Below are 16,897 nucleotides of genomic sequence, written 5' to 3'. Positions count from 1 at the left end.
CAATCCAACCATTATGCACATTACATTGGGTTGAATTTGACATACAAGTATCAACTGTCAATGACCTGGAATGGAAGCAAAACAGTCACGGGGAGGAGGAGGGCTATTAATCTTCAATGGAATAAGATAAGGACATAATACATGCTTCCTCTGGTCATAACTTAAAAAGATCTTTCCCATTTCCCTCCAAAAGAAGAAGAAAAGAATTTGAAAAGTGAAACAAAGAAACGGGAGAACGTAAGAAAAACGTGCAAAGTAAAACAAGGTATCAATAAAACGAAATACGTAAATCCAAAGAAATTTATTGCGGTTGACAAAAAAAAAAGGCGTACAAAAAAAAAAAGAAAAGAAAAGAAAAGGAACAAAAATTAAAACTGGAGGCCCGTAACCATCACCCTTTCAATGTGCACACAAAAAGAAGCACCACTACCACCAGCTGGCTTCCCCGCTCAGCTAGTTCATGAGAACCTCCATCTGTACCAGACGAGCGTTGGTGTCCCCTGACGTTCGGTAGGGGATCATCCCGGCGAAGGTGATAAGTGCCCGAGCTTGAGATCGGAGTTGCTAAGGGGCATCAAAAGAAGAAGAAAAAATTAGCCAGGTCTGGAGAGAGAGAGAGAGATAATTTGGGACAGGCTCATTAGAAAGGAACAAAAATCTCATCCTGTAGGACAAAGAACCAGGGGTGGAGTTAAAAGAGGGATCAGCCTAGAATCCCTACGTAGCCACAAGTGAGCTAAGTCCGACTTCCCTTGAATTCCATTGACCCTTCTCTAATTCCAAGCAGGTCCGGAGAGAGAAAGATAGCTTGGGATAGGCTCATTAGAAGAGCCTTGGTGGCGCAGCAGACTAAAGGAGCCTGGATAGCTCTGCAGACTAAACACTGTAATTTAACACCAGCTGTCTGCAATTAAAGTAAGTTCGAATCTTGCCAGGCTCAAGGTTGACTCAGCCTTCCATCCTTTCTAAGGTAGGTAAATTGAGGACCCAGTTTGTGGGGGCAATAAGCTGACTTTGTATAAAATATACAAAAGTATGAAGGCTATTGCTTAATGCACTGTAAGCCGCCCTGAGTCTCCGGAGAAGGGCGGCATATAAATCAAATTTAAAAAGTAAATAAAATAAATAAAATAAATAAAATAAATAAAATAAATAAAATAAAGCACTGTTAAGTAACACCAGCTGCCTGCAATTACTGCAAGTTACCCGCCCTCTGGAACGACCTACCCCCAGAGATACGTATGATCCCGGACCTCCAGACTTTTCGTCGGGCCCTTAAAACTCGCTTATTTCATCTAGCCAGGCTGGCTTGATCCCACCTTTCGGTTTTAATTTGTAATTGATTTTATTGGGGTGTTTTTAAATTGTGGGCCGAAATTATTTAATATCTTTTTAAATTGTTTTAAATTTTGTATGCTATGTTTTACCTTGGCTGTTCACCGCCCTGAGTCCTGCCGGAGAAGGGCGGTATAAAAATCAAATCAAATCAAGTCAATAAATAAATAAGTTCAAATCTCACCAGGCTCAAGGTTGACTCAGCCTTCCATCCTTTCGAGGTAGGTAAAATGAGGACCCGGATTGTGGGGGCAATAAGCTGACTTTGTATAAAAAAGAACACCGCTGGGGGGGTAGGGGGGCAAAAGCCCTACTAAGTAGTTATATATAAAAGTATGAAGGCTATTGTTTAACGCATTGTAAGTCGCCCTGAGTCTCCGGAAAAGGGCGGCATATAAATCGAACCAATAAATAAATAAATTAAAAAGGAACAAAAATCTCATCTTGTAGGGCAGGGGTATCAAACTCGCATTGTCATGGCGGCGTCACGTGACATATCACGACTCCCCCCCTTTGCTAAAACGGGCATGGGTGTGGCCAGCGCATGACACATCTGGCCCCCAGGCCGCGAGTTTGACAGCCCTGTTGTAGGAGAAAGAATGGCAGAACCTGGGGGTGGAGTTAAAAGAGGAATCAGCCTAGAATCCCTACGTAGCCACAAGCGAACTAATTCCAACTTCCCTTGAATTCCATTGACCCTTCTCTAACTCCAAGCAGGTGAGAATATTTCGGTGCATAGGTATGAGTAGCAATGAATCTGTTTAACTGGACCTTCACATGTGGACCTGGTCTTTCACACCTGACTCATCTGTATTTAATGTCCATCAGAAGTAAGGCCAGGTAAATGCCAGGCTAACATGTCAATAGATTTGTTTGAACCTTGTTCGGTTCTGACTGAAGAAGCTTCTTGGATGAGAAGCGAAATGTCTTTAAGGAATAAAATAAAGGAAGCCCAGTTGCCTCTCAAAAAAGCACCTTTGGGTTAGTGCCCGTTTGTCTGCGTGTGTACGCAGGCATTAAAACGTACGTGGCAAGAAATATTCAAAGCACACCTCTCCTGTGGAGAAAAATTTTATCCACAGAAAGATGATAAGAGATCATCTAGCCCCGTGAAGGTGAACCTATGGCACGCGTGCCTGAAGTGACGTTCCTCTTCCGAGTTTCTGGCGCACGTACGCACACAACAATCAGCTGGCCTTTTTGCATGCAGCAGTGCTGGTGCTGGAAACTAGAAGATCTTCTAGCTGATCTTCTGTTTTCCTGCGTGAGCGTGCGCGCCGGGCAACTGATCGCCGCGTGCGCATGTGCGCCAGAAACCCGGAAGAGTAGCTGGCTGAAACCGGAAGTTCAGTAGCTGAAAGTGGAAGTTTGTCTTTGGGCGCGCGCATGCACCCTGGGCAGCTCCTCTTCCAGGTTGCGGCCCAGACGTGCGCCCAGACATGCTCTCTTTTCGGCACTTGGCGCCGAAAAGGTTCACCATCACTGATCACCGGACTCCAAATTTCTTCCTAGCTATTAATTTCTAGGATAGCCTTGGGCAAATATTTCTTGGCCTCATTCTCCTCAGCGAAAGAAGTTTCTCTAATCAAGTATTTGCAAAGGTCAGCTTTGTAGAGCAGTGAAAAGTAGATTTTTATAACCACAACTGTGAAGATGGTCACTGCTGGGCTGAAAAGGTGACCTTGCGGGTACTTATGGGGGCGACATGGCGTTCCCACGTGACACCTCTCCTGCGCGAGCTGCATTGGCTTCCAGTGGTCTTCCGGGTGCGCTTCAAGGTATTGGTTCTCATCTTCAAAGCGCTCCATGGCTTAGGGCCCAGTTATTTACGAGACCACCTTCTGCCACCGATAACCTCCCACCGGCCGATACGCTCCCACAGAGAGGGCCTCCTCAGGGTGCCGTCGGTCAGGCAATGTCGGCTGGCGACCCCCCGGGGAAGAGCCTTCTCTGTGGGGGCACCCGCCCTCTGGAATGAGCTACCCCCAGGGTTATGACTGATCCCGGACCTCCGTACCTTCCGCCGGGCTCTGAAGACTTTTTTATTTCAGCAAGCCGGGCTGGCTTAAAAATATTTTAATTGCTGAATTTTATGGGTAAGGGGTTTTAAATTGGGGGAAGCCTATATAAATTTAATTTTGTTCTTATAGTATTTTAATGTTTATATTGTATGTTTTTTAATTTTGGCTGTTCACCACCCCAAGTCTTTCGGGAGAGGGGGCGGTATAAAAATTTAAAAAATAAATAAATAAATACATAAATAAATAAATAAATAAATAAATAAATAAATAAATGGGGGAAAAAACTTACCGAATCTCGGTCCTCAATGACCCGGGTGGGCCTAGCAGGCGTGGCTGGGCTGGCACATTTCAACCTCTTATACTGGGTAAACAAGATATTCATCGTGGCAAGGAGGACCTCTGACAAATTGTGCCTGATCTAAGAAAAAGTAAGAGGGGAAGGAAAGACAAGCAGAATGAAAGGGAAAAAAAAGAGAGAGAGAGAGAGACGAAGGCCATACTGATTGATCCTAGAGAGATTATTGAGGTGGACTTCAAATTGTTCTCTTTGGTGGCAACTACTTCAGGAATTGGGGGGGAGGGGGGTTTCATGTGTGGGAGGTTCTGAGTTTTAGTTGATGGCAGGGGGTCAACCTGTGGGCTTCAGATGGCCCTGAGATCATGCCAATTCCGGCCTCCGACTTCCTTTCGCCCGAGTTCTCCCAAAGGCGCAGTGTTTCAATTTTCTGGGCCAATTTTAGTCTGTTACAGGGCTTTAAGAACGGGAATAGAAGCAGTATGCATTCATTCCCTTTTCCAAAAAAAAAAAAAAGTGGAAGAGAAAAAAAAAAGATGAAAAATTCAAACAAATTACCCTCCAATGAGCTCTCCACCTTACTATTACCTCTGCAGCCTTCTGAAAGTTTGAGAGGTTGATTGGTGACCCCCACGCACGCACCCCAAATATTTTAGTTCACAGTTTTACCCCCTAAATAGCTTTCTTGTCCCAAACTTCCCTTTGTACCCAATATGACAATGGTGAACTGCATGACCTTGAGAACGGCGGAAGTGGAAGCTCAAAACTCAAAATGTTTTTTTTTTAGTTCAAAATGCTCCTCAGAAACTGCTCTTCCGATTTGAACAGAAGTGTTGTCATGCGGATGTTGATTGATTGATCGATCGATATTTAAAATCTCTAAAATTGCCTATCCTGAACTTCTTTCCGCCTAGAGTATTTCTGGAATGGCAACGGGACATTGCTGGTACGATCAGAACAACTGATTTGAGCCTGGTGGTGTTTCAGCTTCAAAGTCTTTTTCTTTTTGCATGCTATTTAACTAACAAAACTAGGCAGTAGTAAGGTAAAGGTAAAGGTTCCCCTCACACATATGTGCTAATCGTTCCCGACTCTAGGGGGCGGTGCTCATCTCCGTTTCAAAGCCAAAAAGCCAGCGCTGTCCGAAGTCATCTCCGTGGTCATGTGGCCGGCATGACTCAATGCCAAAGGCGCACGGAACGCTGTTACCTTCCCACCAAGGGTGGTTCCTATTTTTCTACTTGCATTTTTTACGTGCTTTCGAACTGCTAGGTTGGCAGAAGCTGGGACAAGTAACGGGAGCTCCCCCCCATTATGCGGCACTAAGGATTCGAACCGCTAAACTGCCGACCTTTCGATCGACAAGCTCAGCATCTTAGCCACTGAGCCACAGTGTCCCTGTAGTACGCAGTCATCGTTTCCACAGTCCAAGAACCCCGATGTTATGCCTGATTCAGACAGGGAAGAGGAAGGGACGGAAAGCGCTAGTTGCTTACTTCATCGCTGAAATGCCTGAAGGCTGCGACTCGCTCTTCCACGTACTCCTGACTCAGTGGGACTAATTTTAGCTGTTCGATGATCTGCAGCGAAAGATCCATAGATAAGGTATACGATCAATACACATAGAAAGAACGATACATTGCTGGTATAACAGCTGCTTCTCCATTCACCTGCATTTATTTATTTTAACTTCTAGGCTGCCCATCTGGCCTAAAGTTATCTCTAGGCGGCTTACAACCAATAAGAGCAATAGGATAAAACATTTTATAGACAGATTAATGTTCTATTCAGTAATCCCAAAGGTGCTTTTTTCAGGAGGCAACTGGACTTTCTTGTTGTTTTTTTCTATTAAAGACATTTTGCTTCTCATCCAAGAAGCTTCTTCAGCTCTGACTGGATGGTGGGGAATGGAAGGATTTTTACTCCTTGAAGACAGCTGGTCATTTGCATCCTTTTAGAGCAGAGGTCTTCAAACTTGGCAGCTTTAAGACCTGTGGACTTCAACTCCCATAATCCTCCAGCCAGCTGCCAAGTTTGAAGACCTCTGTTTTAGAAGGTCGTTGAGGCCACCTGAAGGTTTATCTGTGTCCTCAGGGTCACCTGAGTGGTGCTCCTGGTTCCTGTAGTCTGCAATTTTTTTCCCCTGGAAATCCATTCCTACTCCCACACCCTTCAAAGGATCTTCATCCCAAATTGTTATGGCTAAAAGTCAGTAGAGATTCTCAGTCATCCAGGTCCTGGTTGTCCCAAAGGTGCATTTTCAGGAGGCAACTCAACTTCCTTGTTTTTTTTCTTTTAAAGACGTTTCCTTTCTTATCCAAGAAGCTTCTTCAGCTCTGACTGGCTGGTGGGGAATGGAAGGATTTATATTCTTTGCAGACAGCTATTCATTTGCATTCTTTTAGAGTCGTTGAGGCCACTTGGAGGTTTATCTGTGTCCTCAGGGTCACCTGAGTGGTGCTCCTGGTTCCTGTAGTCTGCAATTTTTTTCCCCCCTCTGGAAATCCATTCCTACTCCCACACCATTCCAAGGGTCTTCATCCCAAATTGTATGGCTAAAAGTCTGTAGAGATTCTCAGTCATCCAGGTCATGGTTGTCCCAATTAAGGTGCTTTTTCAGGAGGCAACTGGATTTTCTTGTTTTTTTCCTTTTGAAGACGTTTCCCTTCTCATCCAAGAAGCTTCTTCAAGTCTGACAGGATGGTGGGGAATGAAAGGATTTATATTGCTTGCAGAATATAATTTATAATCCTTTGGGACAACCATGACCTGGATGACTGAGAAGCTCTACAGACTTCTATTCGGTAACTACAGATATAGCGTTTAAAACAAGGGTCGTTACCCCAGGAGCTTTCTTAGATCCACCTGCTACTTCTCCAGTTTAATGTCACCAGAATTGGCCTCGCAGGATGACGTAACCTGAGCCTATCGGTTTTGACTACAACTGGAATCAGCAGGAATCAGAAATGGGGAAACTTTGCTGTGAACACGTCTCACCAGACTGCAAAGTAACCGTTGCTCTCTGAGCTCTAGGCTGCCTCTTGGTTCAGAGCAGGAATGGGGCAATAGTCAATCCCCTTCCCTGTGGCTTCTGTACCCTCCACCCCCAATCATGCCAACGGGAATGTACAAAATCTTCGTGTAATATAGCATTGTTAGAGAGGGTGGGAAAGCCCCCACATTGCAAACCTAACTACTGTGTGTGATGAGTAGGAAAGAGGCTATCACAAGCATTACACAAACAGACAGACAGACAGACAGACAGACAATCAATATTATACAATGGATGGATGGATGGATAGATAGATATAGATGATAGATAGATAAATAGATGATAGATAGATAGATAGATAGATAGATAGGTAGGTAGGTAGGTAGGTAGGTAGGTAGGTAGGTAGGTAGATAGATAGATAGATAGATAGATAGATAGATAGATAGATAGATAGATAGATAGATAATGGATAGATCAAGATTATACAATGGATGGATGGAAAGCTAGACAGACAAAGAGACAGACAGACAGACAGACAGACAGACAGACAGACAGACAGACAGACAGATAATGGATAGATCAAGATTATACAATGGATGGATGGAAAGCTAGACAGACAAAGAGACAGACAGACAGACAGACAGACAGACAGACAGACAGACAGACAGACAGACAGATGGAGGGTGGATGGATAGATAGATAGATAGATAGATAGATAGATAGATAGATAGATGATAGGTAGGTAGGTAGGGGTAGGGGTAGGGGTAGAGATAGAGATAGAGATAGAGGTAGAGGTAGAGGTAGAGGTAGAGGTAGAGGTAGAGGTAGAGGTAGAGATAGAGATAGAGATAGAGATAGAGATAGGCTAGTAGAGTCATTATAATGTTATGACTATTTCATGTCAGGCTTAAATATATGAAATATTGTAATTTAAAACTTTGCTGTGGTCTCCTTGTTTTTTTTGTTTGTTTGTTTGTTTGTTTGTTTTGTTTTGTTTTTTGCTCGCTTGAATCCTCTGCAATTTTTTAAAAATTATTTTTCCTGAGTTCTCCATTCACCTGACTCTGGATACTGCATAACACTCCCGCTCTCCAATCTGTAGCTTAGTTTCAAAACTGAGAAATAACTAGGCAAAAATCAGGACAACCCTGTCAATTGCAAAATCCGATTAAAGCTAAAATAGATTAGATAGATAGATAGATAGATAGATAGATAGATAGATAGATAGATAGATAGAGATGGATGGATGATAGAGATATAGAGATAGACATAGATGTAGATAGATATAATGCAATGCCATCCTACACAAATCAAGAATCTTAACATTTAAGGCTGAATTAAAATGCAAATTATGCAGAGGAACAGTTGTAATTCTGCCAACAGCCACCACCACCTGCCCAGTGTCTGTTAATGCCATTTTAACGTTATTCAGTCCGTTTCAGTTGAGACCAAGACAAGATCGGTTAGCAAACGGCCAATTTTCTCCAGTGTAAAATTCAGTCGTCTCTATTTGGAGGCAAAGCGTTAAAACAGAATCAAAATCAACTAAAGTTGTACAGTTTCAGAGGAAAAATGGTGAGGACGCTTACATCAAAGGCCCTATCAATATGGCCAGCGTGATACTCGTCAAAAAACGTGATCAGGTCTAAGAGAAGGTAGAACGTTGAGTCAACTGGCTTCTTGGTACTTATTCCTTGGGCTTTGTATCTGCAACAAATCGAAAGTTCCAATAAAAACTTTGTGAAGACTTCACAACTTGACGTTTATTTATTTGTATCCCACCATTTACAGGGAGTCCTCGATTTACAACAACCACCGAGCCCAACATTTACGTTGCTAAACGAGACCTTTGTCAAGCGGAGGCTTTGCCCCATTTTACGACCTTTCTTGCCACAGTTGTTAAGTGAACCGCTGCAATTATACGGCGGTTAAGAGATTCTGGATTCCCCGCTGACTTTGCTTGTCGGACGGGCGCAAAAGGGGATGGCGTGACACCCCCCCCCCCAGGGTGCTGCAAACCATCGTAAATGTGAGTCAGGTGCCAAGCATCCACATTTTTTTTATCCCGCGACCATGGGGATGGTGCGACGGTCGCTAAGTGTGGAAAACCGTTCTAAGCCACTTTGTTCAGTCTGGTTATAACTTCAAACGGTCACTCAACAAATGGTTGTAAGTCAAGGAGCTCCTGTAAGCAGATTACATCTCTTCCCCAAATACCAATTATTTTTATGTCCTCCTTTTGTCCCCAGTGGAAGGACTGACCCATCAGATGACCACTTGATGGCAGCAAGGACAGGGAAAACTCACAACCTCTAGCTGCTTTCCGCAATTCTCTGTACAGGTAGTCCTTGATTTACAACAGTTCATTTAGTGATTGTGTCAGAGCGTTTGCAGTGTGACTACCATTAGGAGACAACCCAGGACCAAAACTCAGCACACAGAGACTTGGACATTTAACAGTGGTTTATATACAAGACATATACAGAAATATACATGGTAAGCAAATACCCGACAAGCAAGCAATCTTCTTCTTAACTCTACACGGAGAGCTCAGCAATGAATACCGGACACAAGGAAAAATCTTCTCCCTTTTAAGTGTAAATTTTAAATTTTTACTGTATTTTAAAATATGGGTATTTTAAATTATGGGTATCAATTCAGCCAAATTTATTTAATTCATTTTATTCGATTTTAAATTTTGTATATGTATGTGTTTTATTTCATGGCTGTTCACCGCCCTGAGTCCTTCGGGAGTAGGGCGGTATAGAAATTCAATAAAATAAATAAATAAAATAAATAAGGAAAGATAATATGCCCTCTCCTGGATGAATTATATAACCACCGCTTAAAGGGGTAAAAACCTTTGTGGACCCCTTTCAAGTCTACAACCAGCAATACCAATGCTGAAGGGGTGGGTTCTAAAATTTTTTACTACCGGTTCTGTGGGCGTGGCTTATTTTGTGAGTGTGGCTTGATGGTCATGTGACAATTCTTTAGGATTTAGCAGAGGCACTGGTCTACCAGGCTTTTAATGCTTGCAGAGCTGTATCGGTCTACTCATTTATTTTTGCAGGCACTGGTCGACCCATTTATTTTTGCAGGCACCGGTCTACTCATTCGTTTTTGGAGGCACCGATCTACCGCCACACTGCCTTTTAACATTGATCAGCTGTAGGGCGGCCCTTTGAAGCCCGGAGGCAAGAGTTTAAACAGTTTTTTCCTTCTAGCTGATCAGCTGGGACTCGGGAGGCAGCAATAGATTGGGGTGGGGCCAAATAAAAGGTAAGAATAAAGTGGGAGGCGGGGGGGCAGAACCGGTTCAGTGACGTCATATCGTCACCGCTACCGGCTCGGCAGAACCGGGCCGAACCGGGAGGAACCCACCACTGCAATGCTGATTCATCTTCATTGCATCAGCCTTACATTGCATCAGCTTTACAGCTGGTCGGCTCTTAAATCTCAATACCTTAACAGATTGTTCAAAGTTACAACAGAGCCCTGAAAAAAGTAACTTAGGACCGTTTTTACACATTTACGCAGCATCCCCCGTGATCATGTGATCAAAATTCAGATGCTTGGCAACTTGGTTCATACTTACGACGGTTGCAGTGTCCTGGGTGGGTCGTGCGATCCCCTTTTGCGACCTTTTCACGAGCAAAGCCCATGGGGAATCCAGATCCACTTAACAACCGTGTCACTCACTTATCGACAGCAGTGATTCATTTAACAACGGTGACAAGAAAGGTCATAACATGGCGCAAAAGTCACTTAACAAACATCTCACTTAACAACAGAAATGCTGGACTCAATTAGTGGTCATAATTGTGACGAGGATCACCTATATGGTCTACAAGCCAGACATGATAGCCTTATTAGTCCCATCCCTAAAAAGCAGCAGCATATACAGTAATGGCCAAAATTGAGGAAACCTTTTGGGAAAAGTGTATTTTCTAAAACTAGCGAATAACACCACTTTTTTTTGGAGTAGTAGTACCATAAAATTATATATCAATGGAAAGATATTTTAATCAAGAATGTAATGCAATAATTTTTATGAAGGATTTGCTATTAGAATGGCAGTTACAGTATAAAGAAGAAAAGTGAAACATGTAGAAAAAAACGAGATATACAAAAATGATCGCCCTAGAAAAAACGAGATATACAAAAACTATCACCCTGTCAGTTAATACTTAGTTGGGTAACCTTTAGCATGAATGACGGCCTTACAGCGTCTTCCCATGGAGAGAACCAAGTCTTTGAGTTCTGCAGCTGTTCTAATGTGAAACCAAGATTGAATGATGGCTTCTATTAATTAATTGGGTTTTATTGCTGGGTCGCTTCTGACTAAGAAGTTTCTTTAGTCGGCTCCATAGATTTTCAATTGGTTTAAGGTCTGAGCTATTCCCAGGCCATTCCAGCAGTGGAATAGGATTACCTTAAAACTCCCCCCTCCCCAAAAAAAGTGGTGTTATTAGCCATCAAACCTCAAAAATACACTTCCCCCCCTAAAAGGTTTCCACAATTTTGGCCACCACTGTATGCTATTTTAACTCTGTGCGTGACCTCTGATTGCATAATCCAAGGCTTCTCCCAAGCTCTGGTGGAACAAGGTCAGAGGAAACCTGGCTGATCTGGCATGGGCAGGAATTCTCAAGCCCCCTTGCCCCAGGCAAGTCTCTTACCTCTCTGCAATGGCATGTGCCATGTTCTTCAGCCTTTCCTTGTTGGACTGGGGAGCGCTGACCTGAGACACGATGGGGCTGAGCAACTTGTTCATCAGCTCAAGGACTTTGTCGGGGTTCTGAGGGAGGCACAAAGAGAGAAAGGAGGCATTGCAGGACCAAGTCAGGAGGCCTTTTTGGAAAGAAATCATGGGGGAGAAGGGAGGGCTCAGGGGCAGAGCCCAGGAACTCTCCTGGTCAACTGAGATTGGTGGCAGCGAGCAAAGCGAAAAGCTTAAGGAGAAGCCTCATGCTTTCTATCTGCAACAAATTAGAAGCAGATCTTCTGCCATTAAACCTTCTGAAAGGCTTCACAACTTTCTACTTCTTCTTCTTCTTTTTTTTTTTTTAATTTGATTTATATGCCGCCCTTCTCCGGAGACTCAGGGCAGCTTACAATGCGTTAAGCAATAGCCTTCATACTTTTGTATATTTATACAAAGTCAGCTTATTGCCCCCACAAACTGGGTCCCCTTTTCTTTTCTTTTTTAACAATTTTTATTAGTTTATAAAGCAGCCCACAAAGAAAATACAGAAGTAAACAAGAGGAGAAATAGGGAAGGAAAAAGGGAAGAGAAAAGCGAGGGAAAGAAGAGGGGGGAAACGAAAGAAAAGATATTCGATTCCCTTCAGTGCGGTAGAATAAGGCATTAACCTCAACTTTTTACTTTTACATAATAGTTTAAACTAGACATTTCTTTAACAACAAATCCAACTAATCTGTAGCACCCAAAATCAAAGTTTCTGTCACATCCGTGTATCTGCCATTCTTCGTGGAAGAAAGGGCCCGGAATTGTCACATTTAGTTCTTTTCCTATGTGTCCTAAGTACCTAATTTCTTGCCTGATCCTCTTTTTATAAACTTTACCCTGATTTATAACCGTTGCCTGGCGCCAGGAATGCCTGGAGAATTCTCACAACTCGGGAAATGAAAGGGGTGGGGGGGAACGAGTGGATTGTAAGATGACCCTGAGAAGCTCTTTGTATCTGTTTCTCAGAGAGGCTGGTGCAATTCGCATTCACACCCGGCGGCTTGGTCAGAAACCACATCGGAAGGTGGGGAGGGGGTTCCTAGTTTCCTTTATCCTGAACTGCATGCCCTGAGGGACCCCAGAGCCTGCTTTGAGTTTTGACTCGCTTTCATCCCTTTCAATAAAAGGTTCCTTTTGAAATACAAAGTTCTCAAGAGTTCGTACTTTCTTGGAATATTGGGGGGGGGGGGGCAGCTGGTCCCCACAGTTTCTTTTTGTTTCCCACCTCAAGCACGAAGATTAGAAGCGGTTTTCAAGTAGAAATAAAGGTATTTGTATTTATTTTTTTTCTTTGATCAGAGCGGTCAATTTAGCCACCTGTGCTAACTCCATCACAACTTGGTGTGTGCTTAGAGGTAGTCCTTGACTTGTAACAGTTCACTTAGTGACCATTCAAAGTTAGAGCGGCACTGGAAAAAAAGTGACTTGGGATCGTTTTTCACACTTATGACCGTTGCAGCCTCTCCATGGTCATGTGATCAAAATTCAGACGTTTGGCAACTGACTCGTATTTATGAGGGATGCAGTGTCCCGGGCAGTGGTGAAATCCAATTTTTTTTTACTACCGGTTTTGTGGGCGTGGCATGGTAGGCGTGGTGTGGCTTGGTGGATGCGGCAGGGGAAGGATACTGCAAAATCTCCATTCCCATTCCACTCTAGGGGAAGGATATTGCAAAATCCCCATTCTCTCCCCACTCCTGGGGCCAGTGAGATGTGGTATTTGCCGGTTCTCTGAACTACTCAAAATTTCCGCAACCGGTTCTCCAGAACCTGTCAGAACCTGCTGGATTTCACCCCTGGTCCCAGGTCACGTGATCCCCTTTCACAATCTTCTGAGAAGGAAAGTCAAGGGGGACGCTAGATTCACTTAAGACCACTCTGTTACTAATTTAACAATTGCATTGATTCACTTCACAACTCTGGCAAGAAAGGTCGTAAAATGGGGCAAAATAAATGTTTCACTTAGCAACAGAAATGTTGGATTCCATTGTCGTGGGAAGTCAAGGACTACCTGTATTTGTATCCTGTCTTTTAGGTAAAATGAGGATCCAGATTGTTGGGGGCAATATGCTGACACTGTAAACCACTTAGAGAGCACCCTAAAGCACTGTGAAGTGGTATATAACAGATTAACAGAGTTGGAAGGGACCTTGGAGGTCATCTAGTCCAGCCCTCTGCTCGAGCAGGAGACCCCACACCATTTCTGACAGATGGTAGTCCAGTCTCTTCTTGAAAGCCTCCAGTGATGAAGCTCCCACAACTTCCGAAGGCAACTTCTGTTCCATGGGTGGATTGTTCTCACTGTCAGAAAATGTCTCCTTATTTCCAGGTTGAAGCTCTCCTTGATCAGTCTAAGTGCTATTGCCTTTTTATTATTTTTACAAACAATGTAAGGCGATGAACATATCCAAAGTATCTTTGAAACCCCACTTACCTTGGCAAGGTCGTAAAGTTTGGCAGCCTCTTCGAACAATCCTTTGCTTTCTGCCACTGAGGCCACTTTGTTAATAATTGGTTTGGTGTCTCTCGTGAACTTGTCAATAACTCCAGGCTGATGAAAGATGGCAAATTGGGGGGTGGGGGGGAGAGGGAAGTGGGGGGGAAGGTGAGATAAAATATTTAGAAAAACTGAATAGTGTCAGGCCAAGGCCAAGAGCGATAGAGAACAATCCAGTCAGTTATTTATTATCTCGCGCCATATAGACAGAATCTTGCCAGACTAAACTTTGTCTGCTCTCATCCAAACGGATATAACGTGGGAGATTCTAGGGAGAGGCTTTCTCTTCCTCTGTCTCTGATCCATTTCTGGGCTTCTGGGCCCCCTTCTTGGAATGTGCTTCCTCTTTCTGGAAAAGCAGGGGTCCCTCAACCCCTAGTCTCGGAACCGGCACTGCTCCATGAGGACTTGAAGAATCAAGGCAGTGCACAAAACCACAGCCACCCCAAGTCGCTGGAACCCAAAAGTTTGGAGGCCAATGCTATAGTCCAGAGGTCTTCAAACTTGGCAGCTTTAAGACTTGTGGACTTCAACTCCCAGAATTCTCCAGCCAGCTACCCTGTTTCCCCCCAAATAAGACATCCCCTGATAATAAGGCCAATCGGGCTTTTGAGTGCATGGCAATAAGGCCAAGAGCTTATTTCAGGATTCAAAAAAATATAAGACAGGGTCTTATTTTCGGGAAAACACGGTATCTATCATCCATCTTTCTTTCTTTCTTTCTTTCTTTCTTTCTTTCTTTCTTTCTTTCTTTCTTTCTTTCTTTCTATCTATCTATCTATCTATCTATCTATCTATCTATCTATCTATCTATCCTGTTTCCCCCCAAATAAGACATCCCCTGATAATAAGCCCAATCGGGCTTTTGAGTGCATGGCAATAAGGCCAAGCGCTTATTTCAGGATTCAAAAAAATATAAGACAGGGTCTTATTTTCGGGGAAACACGGTATCTATCATCCATCCATCTATCTTTCTATCTTTCTTTCTTTCTTTCTTTCTTTCTTTCTTTCTTTCTTTCTTTCTTTCTTTCTTTCTTTCTTTCTTTCTCTCTCTCTCTCTCTCTCTCTCTCTATCTATCTATCTATCTATCTATCCTGTTTTCCCCAAAATAAGACATCCCCTGATAATAAGCCCAATCGGGCTTTTGAGTGCATGGCAATAAGGCCAAGCGCTTATTTCAGGGTTCAAAAAAATATAAGACCAGGTCTACACTGTACACTGGGACGACAAAAGAACATCATCAAAATTGGCAGGAAGAAAAAAAAAAAAAAAAAAAAAACGACCGCAGGATTTTTCTTCGTGACATAAAATGGCTACACTGCCACCAGCTGGATGTCCACCAAGTTCCAAAAAGAAGTAAAGGTCTCTACCAGACATCAGGGTTTGAAGAGAGCATCACTCCAGCAGCCTAGTGCCGTGACGGTGAACCTATGGCACGCATGCCAGAGGTGGCACATGCAGAGCCCTCTCTGTGGGCACGCATGCCGTCGCCAGCTGCTCTTCTGGTTTCTGGCACGCACATGAGCGCTGGCCAGCTGGTCGCAGACCCCAGAGCGCCGGAAAACAGTCTGAAAATGGCCTGAAAAATGGCCAAAAAAAGGCCATTTTCCGGGCCATTTTTGGGCCATTTTGGGGGGCATTTTCAGGCTGTTTTCGAAGGCCCAAAAAACAGCCCAAAAACAGGGATGTGCGCGCCGGCCAGCTAGTTTTCGGGGTTTCCAGCCCATGCACATGCACGCACATTCTGGTTTGGGCACTCGGTGCTCAAGTTTCGTCATCACTGGCCTAGTGCTTCCCCTGTTACTTTTTCATTCCAACTCCTGACCTTTTCTTTTTGAACAACGGGCTTGGGTTCAACGGCCTTGGGTTCAAAAGAACCCAAATTCCCTGGGTTCTTGCCTAGCCACTTTTCCGGCCTCCTCATCTGCAGCCATATCCTATCCAAGCGAGTGCCACTGTGGAGAATACTAGCAGGACCCTACGAGCACCCGGAATTTAAACAAGAAAGCTCATGGGTTTTCACTTCGGATTAATTACAGATTAGTCCTCGACTTACAGCCACTTGTTCGGTGACTATTCAAAGACACGACCAGGGTGGCATTCACTTACCTTCCCTACCGGTTCGCAAATGTGAGCGCGCGCATGCGCACAACCTCAAAAACATGCCAAAAAAACTCATCATAAAGCCGGGGCGGATGGGCAGAGCCACCCGCAATTTCCACTACCGGTTCGGGCGATCCGGACAGAACCGGCTCAATACCACCTCTGGTTACAATGCTACAGAAAAAAAGGGACTTATGATCCTTTTCACACTTGACAATCATCGCCGCACCCTCGTGATCACGTGATCAGAATTCAGACGCTTGACAACTGGCTCATATTTATGATGATTGAAGTGTCCCTGGGGTCGTGTGACCCCTCCCCCCTTTTGAGACCTTCTGACATGCAAAGTCAATGGAGGAAGCCAGATTCGCTTAACAACCGTGTTGCTAACTTAACAACTGTGGTGATTCACTTAACAACGGTGGCAAGAAAGGTCCGTAAAATAGGGCAAAGCTCACTTAACAACTGTCTCGCTTAGCAATGGAAATGTTGGGCTCTATTGTGATGTTTTATTGTTTTATTTTATTGGCTCTATTGTGATGGATTCCGAAAGATCTCCTGTATGGAAAATTAGTGCAGGGAAAACGCCTCAGAGGGAGACCGCAACTACAATATAAGGATATCTGCAAGAGGGACCTAAAGGCCCTGGGAATGGACATTAACAACTGGGAAACCTTGACCTCCGATCGTTCAGCTTGGAGGCTAAAGACGCAGCATGGCCTTCTCCAATTCGAAGAGACGCTTGTTCGGCAGGCCGAGGCAAAGAGGCCGTCCCGGAACCAGTGAAATCTGGAAGCTGGGCAGGGGACGGAATGTACCTGCCCTCCGTGTGGAAGGGATTGCCACTCTCGAATTGGCCTTTTTAGTCACACCAGATGCTGTTTTAGGACCTCTTTCCAG

General features: G+C 44.0%; 1 protein-coding gene across 1 annotated transcript in view; it reads right to left on the bottom strand.

Moving 5' to 3' along the window:
• Window positions 1-292: 292 nt before the first annotated feature.
• NUP93 (nucleoporin 93) overlaps window positions 293-16,897 on the bottom strand; it is a 152,080-nt gene continuing 135,475 nt past the window's right edge. The window contains exons 17-22 of the mRNA XM_070953254.1: window positions 13,831-13,947; window positions 11,326-11,444; window positions 8,233-8,350; window positions 5,148-5,231; window positions 3,646-3,774; window positions 293-564 (exon numbers count right to left, since the gene is read on the bottom strand). Of these exons, the coding sequence (XP_070809355.1) occupies window positions 454-564; window positions 3,646-3,774; window positions 5,148-5,231; window positions 8,233-8,350; window positions 11,326-11,444; window positions 13,831-13,947 (678 nt within the window). The 3' untranslated portion in view covers window positions 293-453. The remainder of the gene's footprint in view (window positions 565-3,645; window positions 3,775-5,147; window positions 5,232-8,232; window positions 8,351-11,325; window positions 11,445-13,830; window positions 13,948-16,897) is intronic.

The sequence above is a fragment of the Pituophis catenifer genome, unplaced genomic scaffold, assembly GCF_029215685.1.
Source record: "Pituophis catenifer annectens isolate HBS135680 unplaced genomic scaffold, rPitCat1.0.hap2 SCAF_13, whole genome shotgun sequence".
NCBI classification, from domain to species: domain Eukaryota; kingdom Metazoa; phylum Chordata; class Lepidosauria; order Squamata; family Colubridae; genus Pituophis; species Pituophis catenifer.
This window is presented reverse-complemented; position numbering and strand designations above follow the sequence as displayed.